This window comes from Aotus nancymaae, unplaced genomic scaffold (genome assembly GCF_030222135.1).
Source record: "Aotus nancymaae isolate 86718 unplaced genomic scaffold, 86718_ANA_hifiasm-v0.15.2.pri h1tg000007l, whole genome shotgun sequence".
NCBI classification, from domain to species: domain Eukaryota; kingdom Metazoa; phylum Chordata; class Mammalia; order Primates; family Aotidae; genus Aotus; species Aotus nancymaae.
This window is the reverse complement of record NW_026988418.1, coordinates 26,862,549-26,875,946: the sequence shown is the minus strand read 5'-3', so window position 1 is coordinate 26,875,946 and position 13,398 is coordinate 26,862,549. Positions and strand designations below refer to the sequence as shown.

Here is a 13,398-nt window from a genome sequence, read left to right as displayed (position 1 = left end):
GCATGGCAGAGGAGGCAGAGGGACCCTGTCCCCAAGCCTGGCCTCGAAGGGCCAAGGAGATGACACTCCCCAGAAACCCAGTGAGCTTGGCCTCTGCTTTCACTCCCTAGAGGCAGAGCCCAGCCACTGGAAACCTGTCCATTTTGTATGCCTGGGGCATGTCACGGAACAGAAACTGCTTCTCTGAGAGAATAGCTGAATGTCAAGAGGGAGAGGAAAAGTGAAACTTCAGAATTGGGCCCCAAACAGTTCCAATCCAATTTTCTCACTGTAATCCTCACCACACCCCAAAGAAAACAAGCCTGACTCACAGACCACATCAACGCTGGGAAGCGGGGAAGCCTGGATGGGTGCTGCTGCCGCCTCTCAGGACTCCTCGCCCGCACTCCCTGGGGCACATGCACTGCGGTGTCTCTTTGGAAGCCGTGGAGAGAGACAGTGATCCTTATTACCCACACCCACCTCCACTGCCCCATGGCTCCAGCCGCCTCGTTATTCCTCCCCTGAGCTTTTAGCTTCCAAACTGTTGCCAAGTGGAGGCAGGGAAAGCAGCTGAAATACAATCAGGGATGAGGAGGAAATTTTTGAAGCCATTCCAGGGGCCACAGTACTGGGAGTGTCCGCAGCTGATTCAACAGATGAGGAGGCAGAAAAGGGTCAGGAAACATGAACGAGACTTAGGGTCAGAGTTCCAGTTCCACCACATGGTAGCTGAGAACCTGGGGCAAATTAATAGGCTTCTGTTGAGCTTCAGTTGCCTCAACTCGAAAGAGGGAAAAATGTTTCGCTTCAAGGGTTACTGGAAAGCATCTAGCCCAACATCTGAGAGAGAATAGGTGCCTGGAGAATATGTAGGCACTGCCGACACAACTCATAACATTTATCCCAAACAGTTTCTACTTGTACTAGACTTGATTCCCCCAGCTAATGTTATAGGCAGTTTGACGGCACAGACTCTGTGTTACACAGCTCTTCTTCCAAGCACTGCACACTTAATGTGGGTCAATACATATTTCCGAGCTGACTGATACATCTAGATATCCAGATCTCTGCAGGAGCTAATATGATGCCAAAATACCAGAGTCTCTGGCATCCAGAGCACACAGTATTCCCCTTTAATGTGTAAAGCACAGCGGCATTTGCACACCTTTCTTCCACATGGTAGGTGTAGCCTAGAAGTAGCCAGTCTGTAGAAGAAACCTGAAGTGGTTTGGACCGTGGGAGCTGCACTGTCTGGGGGCATCTACCTCTCCCCAGCAGTGTGATCTTGGGTGAGTAACTGGACCTCATCTGTAAAATGGGAATATTCAGAGTACCTACCTCACAGAGTTTTTGGGAAGATTGAAAGAGTATATGGAAAGCACTCAGAATAATGCCTGGCGTGGGGTTAATGTTCCCAGACAAACTCATCACCACCACCACCACCATCACTGTCATCATTGTCAAAACACAGTTCTGTTTGCTGAGCTGGGAATAATGGAAATCTTACCCCAGATAAAGATCCTGCCACCTGTAGCAGGGAGTCCACACTGGCTAGGCGAGAGGTACAGAGCTGGGCTGACTTTCTGGAATAGCCGATGTGGTTTGTGGAAGTACCTTGGAAATGTAAAACGTGTTATAAATATTAGTGTTATAATTTTAGTTTTTCCTGCATATACAGTACTTTAAAATCCAACAAATGGTATCATAAATATAATCCTAGTTTTCACTTATTCAACAACCTGCCATGCACTAGATACTGTGCTCACTGCTTTACACAGGTGTACTCACTTAAGGTACTCAGCAATTCATAAAGGTAGAACTATTTTCATCCCCATTTTAAGGATAGGGTAATGATATTCAAAGGTCACTCAAGGTCTCAAGTGAGATTCAAACTTGGGTCTGTTGGCTCTTAAGTCTATGCTTTTAACTATGATATACTTGGGGATGGAATATAAGTGTTCTGAGCTGAGTAAGATGCCAGTGAGCTCAGATTTTTGGCCAAATGCCAGTAACCCTGCTCTCAGATTCTGAGGGTTCTGCCTCCATCCCTTCAATAAGCATCAAGGCATCTCAGCATTGCAGAGCGTGTACCAGTGCTTTGCTATTTAAGCACTAGGCAGAGGAAAAGCACTCTTCCTTTCCCTTGTTCCAAGTTAACCATGTCAAGCTTGATTTGTCTACCTTGGAAGAATCCAGAGCTCAGTTGACCCTGCTAAGATTTAAAATTACAGTTCTCTTAAAATTTATGTTACTTTTTAGAACATTCAGGACAATTAAAAAAAAATACAGTTCTTGAGTCTAAGGATTTGCAACCTACCCCAGAGACCGTTTCGTTTTCTGGCTAGGACATGAAAACAAAGTACAATACTCTCCTCCTTCTAAAAAAAAAAAAAAAGTTTTTCTTTCTGAAATCAAAAAAGAACTTTGCAGTTAAGAAAAAAAGACAACAAGCAACAGTAGCTTATTTTCCTTTATTATCCCAAAATACCTGTGTGAATGGGACAATGTCGCAAAACAAGGCAGAAATCTGTAGACAAGTACGTCTCACTCAGAGGAAAGAACTGATTGAACAGAAGGCACCAGAAATTGCATTTTGTTGGGTTACATGTAAACAGTAAATGGGTGGAAAGATTCACCAAAGAGAAAGGAATTTGCACCGTCATTTCCTTGCCACATCCTAAGGATGAAGAATGGCCTCACTTGCTGCTGCTGATCCACTGCACCTTACATTGCAGTCTCCTTACCTGATGGTAAGGAGACAAATATCCACACAGCTGCAATGCAGAAGGGCATGAAAAGAAGTTGAGATTGGTATAAGCCCGCAGGTCCTCTTTCCCTCTTTCCCACATAGCTCCCAAGAGCATCTTGTTTGGCAGTGCCTTGCAAATGCACTGTTAACTGGTTAGTGGAAAAATCAAATCCTAAAAAGCTTGGTGAATACACTTTGTTTCTGTTATGCTCTTCAATCAGATGACTTGGATCTGTCCAGGGTGGAGGGACGTACCACATCTGGCCTGTCTTCTTAGGTGATGACAGTGGGTGCAGTGCGTCCTGTCCTCTCCTGGAGTTGGGACACTTTCAGAGCAATGGAAATAAGAGGGGCCAACATGACCTAAGGAAGACAGTAAGAGAAACTTTTCCATCACTTCCTCTAAACCCAGATGCTTAGCTCCAAACCCATAAGTCTGACTGCCTACTTCCAGGTCTCCAAGGCTCCTCAAATTCCATAAGTCCAAAAACAAACATGTTATTTCCCCCAATACCTAGTTCCAGCAGTTTCTATTTCAGTGAATCAACACCACGGTCTTTCATGTAAAGTCAACAACTAGGAGATGTTCCTGACATTTTCTTCTGCATTTTTCCCATACCCAGTCTATGAGCTGGTCTAAGCGACTTTTCCTTGCTAAATACCTCTCCACGGGCCCCCTTCCTCTCCACTCTCCTGCTGTAACTCTTGCTAAGTCAATGTGCTCTCTCTTACCTGGAGCAGTGAGTGCCTCCATATCCACTTCCATATCTTCCAGTTTCTTTCCCACACTGTACCCAATGGGATTGATATGGTTTGGGTCTGTGTGCCCACCCAAATCTCATCTTCAAGTTCCCATAATTCCCAAGTGTTGTGGGAGGGACCTGGTGGAAGATGGCTGAATCATGGGGGCAGGTATTTCCTGTGCAGTTCTTGTGATAGTGAATAGGTCTGGTGAGATCTAATTTTTTTTATTTATTTTTTATTTTTTTTATTTTTTTAATAGAGACAGGGTTTCACCATGTTGGCCAGGCTAGTCTCTAACTCCTGGCCTCAAGTGATCCACCTGCCTCGGCCTCCCAAAGTGCTGGGATTACAGGCGTGAACCAACGCGCCCGGCCAGATCTAATGGTTTTGAAAGCAGGATTTGCCCTGCACAATTTCTCTCTTTTGCCTACTGGCATTTATGTAAGATGTGACTTGCTCCTCCTTGTCTTCCACCATGATTGTCAGGCTTCCCCAGCCACGTGAACTGTAAGTCCAATTAAATCTCTTTCTTTTGTAAATTGCCCAATCTTGGGTATACGTCTTTATTAGCAGCATGAAAAGGGACTAATACAGGAATCTTTCAAAATGTAACCCCTCCCCACATCTAATTCTCGTTTAAAGAAAAAAAAAAAGAATTCTGTTGCTTAAGTAAATAAATGCTGTCAATATTTAAAAAAAAAAACTACTAATCTAGTTGAACTACCCATTTCACAGATGAGAAAATTGATACCCAAAGAGATGAAGTGATTTGACTAAATGACTCAATAGCAGAGCCAGGAGTAGGACATTTTCTACTGCTGACTGCTACTTTCTCTTATCTAAATCTCCACCAATTCATTATATCTGGATGAGGAGAATCAACTCCACCTGCTGAAACTACCATGCGCCATTCCCCTTAGGGCTTGGGAAGTCCCCACAAATGCTGAGGCTGTGGCCCAGCAGCTGCAGAGTAAGGGAAGGCAGCTCCTCGGCTAGATGGTGATACACCTGGGTGTTGCAGGGGCCTCGCACCATCCACTGCCATCCCACCTCCTAAGGACTGTGGTTCAGAGGAAACAAATTTCATTCATTCTTTGAATCTACCATGTGGCAGGCATTTATCTTGATGACAGGAAGACAAACAAACACAATTTCCTTCTTCCTTTCCTCTTGCACTATTAAGTGTCTATAATGCAGACCCCCATTGCCTTGTGTTGCCAACACAACAGGGTTCTGGTGATGATTGAAACTGGGGCCTAGCCACTGGAAAAAATGTAAAAGTGAAGCATTCTCTCATCTCCCTGTTTCTGTAATAAAAGCTACTATACCACTCATGTGAGGTGCCCACAATGGTCAAATTCATAGACACAGGAAGGAGAAAGGTGGTACCAGAGACTGAGAAGAGGGGGAAGTGGGGAGGTGCTGTTCAATGGGTATAGTTTTAGTTTTGGAAAAAAAAAAGTTTTAGAGATATGTTGAAAACTATGAATATGTACAACATTACTAAACAGTATACTTAAAAATGTTATAATAGTAAATTTTATGTTATGCTTTTTACAATTTTTAAAATTAGACTAAAAAAATCTATGAGAGCTGCTTATTCTCAAAAGTTAATCCTATATGCCAGCCACAGTGTTTAAACACTTTGCATTCATTAAATCTCTGTAACAACTGGATGAACTAGGTATTATTCTGCCATTTGACAGACAAGGAAACCAAGACTTATAAAATTGTAATGACTTACACAGGGACACACAGTTAGTAAATGGCAGGAATAGAATTTAAAACAAGATCTCTCTAACTCCAAAACCTTTGCTCAAAACCACCATGCTAGGGGTTTCTAAATGAGTTTCACAGGATTTTAATTAGGTGTTAGAAGAAAAAATGCTTTGTGGAAAAATAAGCATGGCAAATGCTATTTATTTTATTTCACTTTTAATTTTTTAATAAAAATTATTTATTTTTAAGGTATATAAGATGATGTCTCGATATACAAATACATAGTGAACTGATTACTAAAGTCAAGCCAATTAACATATCAATCTTGTCACCTACTTACCGTTTTTGTTGTGGTGGTGTTAGTGAGAACAATTACGATCTACACTCTTAGTACATTTCAAGTGTTATTCATTATAGCCATCACGTTGTACATTCGATCTCTAGAACTGCTTCATCCTACATAACTGAAATTTTATACCCTTTGGACCAGCATCTCTCTCACTAGCCCCTGGTAAGCCCTTTTCTATTCTGTTTCTGTGAGTTTCACTTTTTTTAGATCCCACATACAAGTGAAATCATGCAGTATTTGCCTTTCTGTGTCTGGCTTACTTTGGCATAATGCCCTCCAGGTTCATTTACGTTGTTGCAAATGGCAAGATGGGCAAGATTTTGGTTTTTGTTGCTTTAAGGCAGAATAATTTTCCATTGTGGTATACAGACACACACACACACACACACACACACATACATACACACAAACACACATATATTATATATATAATTTCTTCATCCATTCATCTGTAGATGGGCACTTGGTTTGGTTCCATATCTTGACTATTGTGAACAATACTGAATCAACAAGAGAGAATGGATATCTCTTTGACATGTTGATTACAGTTCCTCTAAATATATACCCAGAGGAGGGATTACTGGATCATATACGAGTACTATTTTTAACTTTTGAGGAACCTCCATGCTTTTGGTTTTTCCAAAATAGCAATACGAATTTATATTCCCACCAATAGTGTCTGAGGATTCCCTTTTCTCCACATCCTTGTGGACACTTATCTTTGTCTTCTTGACAATAGCCATCCTAACAGGTGTGAGGTGACAGCTCGCAGTTTTGATTTTCATCTTCCTGATGATTACTGATGTGGACCACCTTTTCATACACCTGTTGGCCATTTGTATGTTTTCTTTGGAGAAATGTCCTTCAGCAAATGCTATTTAAATAGGCACCTTTACTGCAAGTCTTCTCAGCACCCTTTTTTCTTCTTTCCTTTTCTTTTTTTAGAGATGGGGTCTTGCTATGTCGCCAGGCTGAAGTGCCATGGCTATTCACAGGCGCAACCCCACTACTCATCAGCATGGGAGTTTTGACCTGCTCTGTTTCCAATTTGGGCTGGTTCACCCCTCCTTATGCAACCTGGCGGTCTCCCTCTCCCAGGAGGTCACCATGCTGATGCCAAACTTAGTGCGGACACCTGACAGGCACAGCACACTCCAGCCCAGAACTCCTAGATTCAAGTGATACTCCTGCCTCAGCTTCCTGAGTAGCTGGGACTACAGGTGTAGGCCACCATGTCTGAATTTTTGGAGCCTTTATGGTGCAGTGTATGCTGTGAATCACCAAGAAGGGGCTAACATACCACAACACTTCCCCAACTTTTTTTAGTTATGGAGCTCTGGTTGCAATGAGTGTTGTGAAAAACATACTTTTTTATTTTATTTTTTGTTTTTAACAAATGAGAGGTTCTTATGTTGCCCAGGCTGGCCTCGAACGCGTAGCCTTGCCCCCTCATGTGCCAGAGCCACGGCGGCTCCTGTGAAAAACATACTTAAGAAAACTCTCTCCTGTACATCACCGCTTCCCCTTGCCTCCTCCATTTGTCCCTCAGGTTCACTGTCCTACCCTTTGCTCACAGAGTCCCTCCTTACTCTGATATACTTCTGAAGACTTTCTGGGGAATGGCTGAGGAACAACTCACGAAGCTTCAGACTAAGACACATCAAACTGCCTCTCCCTGCCCCCACCAAATCTAAGAACCAGTGTATGTTCTGCCCAAGCCGGTGACCAGACCAAACAAAGCAACAAAAGATGGTGACAGAGCAGAACACCAGATGAGGGGCTGCTTTAAAGATCAATTATCCTGGGTTGGGTGCAGTGGCTCACACATAATCCCAGCGCTTTGGGAGGCTGAGGTAGGAGGATTACTTGAGCCTAGGAATTCAAGACCAAACTGGGCACATGATCCTCCCTACAAAATAAATTAGCAGAGCATGGTGGCACATGCCTGTAATCCCAGCTACCTGGGTGGCTGAGGTGGAAGGATTGCTTGAGTCCTTGCAGGAAGTTGCAGTGAGTTGAGATTGTACCACTGTACTCCAACCTGGGAAACAGAGTGAGACCTGTCTCAAAAAAAAGGTGGGCGGGGATGGGAGATTAGTTATCCTTACCAGGCATGTAAACCTATTAACTGTTGCTTAACTTTTCTGTGCCTCAGTTTCCTTATCTGTAGCAGGGAGAATAACAGTCTAAGTTACTTGATAGTTAAATGAGTATAGTATCATAATAGGCTTACAACAGAGCTCGGCAAACCATAAATGCTCTAGAAAATTGTTTATTTTTATTTTTTATTTTATTTTATTTTTGAGACAAGGTCTCACTCTTGCTCAGGCTGGAGTGCAGTGCTGTGATCACAGCTCACTGCAGGCTTGACCTCCTGGACTCAGGTGATCCTCTCACCTCAGCCTCCCTATTTTTATTATTATAATTATTATCTAAAACATTGTTGACATGGAGGAAAGTGAGCACAGCTGGTATCCTGTTGAGTCATTTGAGAAATGAGCATTGAAACACAGGCTCAATGGGAACCATTCATTCCCTTGAACAGAATGAACTAGCCAGGTTACAGGGCTGGGCATTACCTGGGGGTCCTGGTTAATCTTGGCAACGTCCTTCTCATAGCTATCGATGTACAGCCGAATGGTGGCCCCTGCACTCCCAGTGCCGCTCAGTCGGAAGATGATTCGAGAACCATCTGTAAAAATGAGCCGCAAGCCCTGAAAAAGATAAGCAGAGATTTTTTTCCCCCATATGCTGGGAGATCGAAGGCTGGCAAATTATGAAGGGTCTATTTGGGGACCTAATTTCATCCATACTTGATCAATCAGAGGGTTAAATCCTTGATACATGGCAGCAGCTGCGCTTTATGAGCCCACCTTCTATCACCCTCTCTGCATCCAGCTGATGGAGGCTTAGTTACGGCGCGAGAAGCATTTCCAGGGTCAGGGGAGACCTGACCTCAGTGATGCTGGGTGACATGAGGGTTTCCTTCCTCTCCCCACTTCCCTGTGATTTATAGACAAACCATTCCAGTTTGAAGCTTAATAATGAAGCACATAAAGCTGCTAGATGCAGAAATTCAACCCCCAGATCAAGGGGGAAACATGGACCAAAGGGGCTGAAACCAGAGCAGAAGATGTTTCAGGCAGATAAGGGGAAGGACTCTTACAAACTACTAGCAAAGGTCCTCTAAAGAGAACAGGAGGCCAGAGGTCCCAAATGGCAGAGACTGTCTATTCCCAACCTATCAAGCAGGAGCCAATGGCCAATCTTCTGCTGATCCCTGATGACTCAAAGCAGGGTCCACATGCAGTGCCAAGCCCATCCTTCTCTCTGCTGTCCTCTCTTTTCCCACCCAAGCGGTATCTCTGGTCATCAATTATCTTCTCAGTTGGGGAAAAAAAGTGTGGGAACTCTGGGGTAGATACTCCCCAACCTGAGGGAAGAAGGCTGGGCCAGACAGTTTCCTGAGGATTCTTCGGTCTTTATGAGTCTATTCATCCTCCGTCAAAAGGAGAACCTTGCATAACCCAAAGACTGACCAGAAAGATGCTGCTCCTCACCTGCTGTTCGCCACCAATCCCCATCTGGTGTATGGTGCCATTCATTAGCACTGATTAGTGAAGACAGCAGATGAAATATACAGAGGACATGCCCCAGTTAGTCACCATGGGAAGGATACAGTCCATTTTCACTGACCATTTTTGCTTTTTAGAAACACACCAAGGTTGGTCTCCTTCCCCCACAGCTTCAACTTGAAACCTCTAAAATTCTTTTCACTAGATTGCAGGTGTTCTATCTACAATCTACATATGTTGGATCATATTTTCCCCTCCTATCTGGTCTCACATCTAAATGCTTGAGTTTTCTGAGTACAGAAAGTGGAGCAGCTGCCTTCTTTATAGCACAGAGGGCAGCCCCGAGCTTAGGCCACTACCTCCTATACACACCCCTCCTCCTCTCCTCCCTCCTGGTAGAGGCCAGAGGCGGTGCAGAGTTGGGATTTACTTTTTCTGGTCTTCCCTTCTGTCTCTAAAGGCTTAATTACACAAAATTCTGTCCCACCCTGCCATCCCCCAGGTCCACACTCTCCTTTTCTGCACCCCTTTCTTCCTCAACCACAGGTCTCTCTTCTAGTTATCTCAGGTATAATTTACAATCGTTCAAACTGGACCCAAAGTTCTCAGATGGTGAACAGGCACAGGGATGTTAAACCTATCATGCTAGAAGTTGAGGAAGGGAGACTCCGGGCACTGAGGGTTGCTGTGGCCCATCCATCCATCTACTGCCTGCTCCCCAGAGGGAAGCTTCCAGTAAATCCCACAGCCAGCCCTTCCAAATCCTGTGTGATGCCTTGAGAAGGATGAGGCCAAAAATATGGGTCTATCAGAAAAGAGTAAACTGGGAGGTTGTAACACAATCTTCATCCTGCTCTTCTATTCTGAATTACCAGAGATGAGTCCACTCTGTGACAACAGGCAACAGAACAGAGGTGAGAGAACCCTGGGCCCTGAGTATTTGTAAGAAGCCAGGAGAAAGCCTGACCCAGCCTGCAGCCTAGGGTACCTGACACACAGTGAGGGAAGCACTAACAATTCTGTCCACATCTATAGATGCTCTGGGTTCTAAACTGTGGCATCTCGCCAGGTACTGCTGTGTCAGGTGGGCTGCCAGTCACGTGCTACGGATGACGATGGTCAACATTTCTAAGTCTGGGAACTCCTCCTCTATTTTTCTCTTCTTTAGAAATTAGAACATATGAGAGAAACATGTAAGGATAATGCCACTCTCATGCTGTCACTCTGTTATAATCTGCTGACAGAAACAAGAGGACTTGATATCTAAGTTCCCACAGTTCTCCCTCTTTCTGAGATTCTGGGGCCCCCTTCTGCTCCTTTCTGCATGTACCATGGACACATCATCTTGCATATAATTCCAGAGGGTGCAAAAATCCCTCTGGAGTACAGGTTAGGAATCCCAGAATGAGGGTACTTGAAATTGCATAGTACCAGGGAATAAACCACTGTCCCAACAAATGCATTTGAGAGTCATGTGGGACAGCAGAAAACCAGGTAAGAACAGCAACCTGAGAAAAACATGGCAGCAAAAGAAAAATGGCCAACAGGCCTTTTTCATTTTTCCCTTGAGATGTCAGAAAGGAAGCTCTGAGGTCTCTCTCCCACATACACACAGGTCTGTTTCTACCTGATTTCTTGAAATGCTTCCATCCACTGGGTCGCTGTATTCAAAGTTATCAGCCTTCTCCACGGTGTAAACCTTGTCATTCGCTGAGAACTGCTTCCCCACAAAGGAGCGATCAAACATCAGGGCCTCCAAGTCCTTCATCATTTTGTTTGCACCCTCAGCTTCCACCTCCTCGTAATCATACCTGGAAGAAGTCACGAAGTTCAGGCCCACAGGCCGATTGCAGATCATACCAAGGCACATCAATCAGCACTTTCTTCATCATTTGTTTGGCCCTCCCCCAAAACTAACTTCAGAAGAAGCTGGCAAAAAAATACAGGCCTGTCAGTCACTGGGGACGGAACAGGCCGGGGATGAAAGGTAAGGTTTGGAGGATTTCAGGGAAGGGTTATGAGCTTCTGAATAAGCAGAAAACACCCATCTTGGCATTTCTACAGAATAAAGCCCTGAGATGTTTCAAAGGCTTTTGAAAGATGCTATCTAACATTTAATCACCACATCCTGAGGAGGTAAAATGAAAAGCAATGTTATCTCTGGAGAACTCTTCCTAAAGGAGCACGTGACTCAGGCACTTCTCCTCCAAGCTCCCAGGACTTCTCTGGGGTGAATGCTGGGCCTGCTTCCAGCCTGAGACCCGCCTGAGGCTGCTGAGATTTTGACTAAGGAGAGTTCCAGCTCCACAGGAGCTTCCTAAAGCAAGGCCAAGTTTTCACCAACCAGATGAAGATGCCAAACACTAACTCTTTACATCTAAAATGCCTCCTCCTTTCTTTCTTTTTTTTAAATTTAATTTTAAGTTTTGAGATACATGTGTTGAATGTGCAGGTTTGTTACATAGGTAAACGTTTGCCATGGTGGTTTGCTGCACCTACCAACCCATCCCCTAGGTATTAAGCCCCACATGCATTAGCTGTTTATCCTGATGTTCTCTGAGGTTTTTTTTTTTTTTAAATTTTGTTATAAGTTCCACCTCCCTCCTTTCAGTGGGAGTGAATTTTGGTCCAAGGTTTTTTGGGTTCACTCTGACAGAGGAGGCCCAGAGTGGATGAAAAAGGGCCAAGGAAAAAAAGTGCATCACAAATGAAATTCTATGAAGATGAGTTTTCCTTCAAGAATTCTTTCTGACTCCTTTCTTATGACGTTAAAGACTCATACAGGTGGCTTTTCTTGACCTAGTGGCATACACCCTCTTGAGAGAGTTATTTTTTAGAAGGTCAAGATAGCAGAGTCTATATTTATTTGTAATCATGAAACAGATATGATATGTGCAAGACGACACCTCTGAGACATGAGAAATGCTGGGGAATTAAGGCCAGCCTATTCTGGCTCCAGGATTCTATGAATCAAGGGCAAAACAGTTCCCTTAATCTTAAAGTCAGCTCTTTTCCCCCGTTAACATGATAAACAACAAGAAATTACAACCAGGTGTTTGTGCTTTACATTTTTGACCTCTGGGTGTTCCAGAGAAATGTTTTCTAAACCCTAGGCACAGAGGAGTGGAATGGAAAGAGTCTGGGTTTTGCAAACAGATGAGCTATGAATCCAGCCTCTATCGGTATTAACTGTGCCAACTACAGGGCCAGTTGCCCTCTCTCTCAGAATCTCAGCTACCTTATCAATAACTGTTTTGAGGCTAAAGTGAGACAGTGCATGCAAAAGTGCCTAGCACTTTTGTCCATTAAGGGGAAGGTATAATGGAGTTTTAATTGATCATAAATGCAGATACTAAGGACTTGATTTGTAATACTTGGTTAGAAGTTATATTTGATAATTAATAAAAATAAGTTAAAATAGTTTTTATATGGAGACTTGTGACTAATTCAAGGGTGTGACCCTTTAACTGAATAGCCCCTCCTAACATTATTCTACTCTATTCTTCACCTGTTAACTCATTCATGTATCTATTTGAAACATATTTATGCAGTCTCTACTATGAGTTGGGTGCTAAGGGCAATAAAGAGACATGGCCCTGTTTTAACAATATTCTAGATTCTAGAGAGTTCATGACTGCTGTTCTGAATGACCAGGTTTTTCTGTTAGAAAGTAGAGATTTTTGTGCCTTGGTCCCCAGGGCTACTGTGTGGTATCAGGTAGTTATTACTTATTTCTTCACAAAAGAATAACATAAGAGAGGAAGAGATCAATGAACCCATCCAAAGTTAATAAAAGAATTCTGATTAAGGAGCTTAATTTGCTTAGTTGACTTCTTTCTTGACTATCCAGATATCATGGACTATAAAATCTGGGATATATTTTTCAAATTCTCTAGTCTAACTCATCCATTTTATAGAACAAGCAATGGAGGTCCAGAGAAATTACACCTATTCATTTCTTACAGATTATTTTTCTAATATCCTTTAAAAATCATCTTTTCTTTCTATAATTGGAATATTGAGGTCCAGAAAAATTGTTAGATTTTTACACTAACTAGGGGAAAGGCAAATTGGAATTAGTGAAAAGTACTACTGTTAAAAAAATTTTTAATGCCTTTAAAAAATAGAAATAGGCATGATAAAGAATAATTACTAAGTATTCTAAGTATTTTATTCACTGCTAAATCCCCAGTACCTGATAGAAATCGGGTATACAGTAAATATTTCTTGAATAAATTAATGAAATATTGACAAGTATATAGTCCTTGGGGACCTATTTC

The 13,398-nt window shown here is 43.0% G+C and overlaps 1 protein-coding gene across 3 annotated transcripts in view; it reads right to left on the bottom strand.

Annotated features, from left to right (window-relative positions):
• Window positions 1–2,438: 2,438 nt before the first annotated feature.
• Window positions 2,439–13,398, bottom strand: part of PGM1 (phosphoglucomutase 1) — a 68,039-nt gene continuing 57,079 nt past the window's right edge. For all 3 annotated transcript variants that reach the window (XM_012442504.3, XM_012442503.3, XM_064372431.1), the window contains exons 9-11: window positions 10,746–10,929; window positions 8,123–8,257; window positions 2,439–3,094 (exon numbers count right to left, since the gene is read on the bottom strand). In XM_012442504.3, coding sequence (XP_012297927.1) covers window positions 3,005–3,094; window positions 8,123–8,257; window positions 10,746–10,929 — 409 coding nt within the window. In that variant the 3' untranslated portion in view covers window positions 2,439–3,004. The remainder of the gene's footprint in view (window positions 3,095–8,122; window positions 8,258–10,745; window positions 10,930–13,398) is intronic.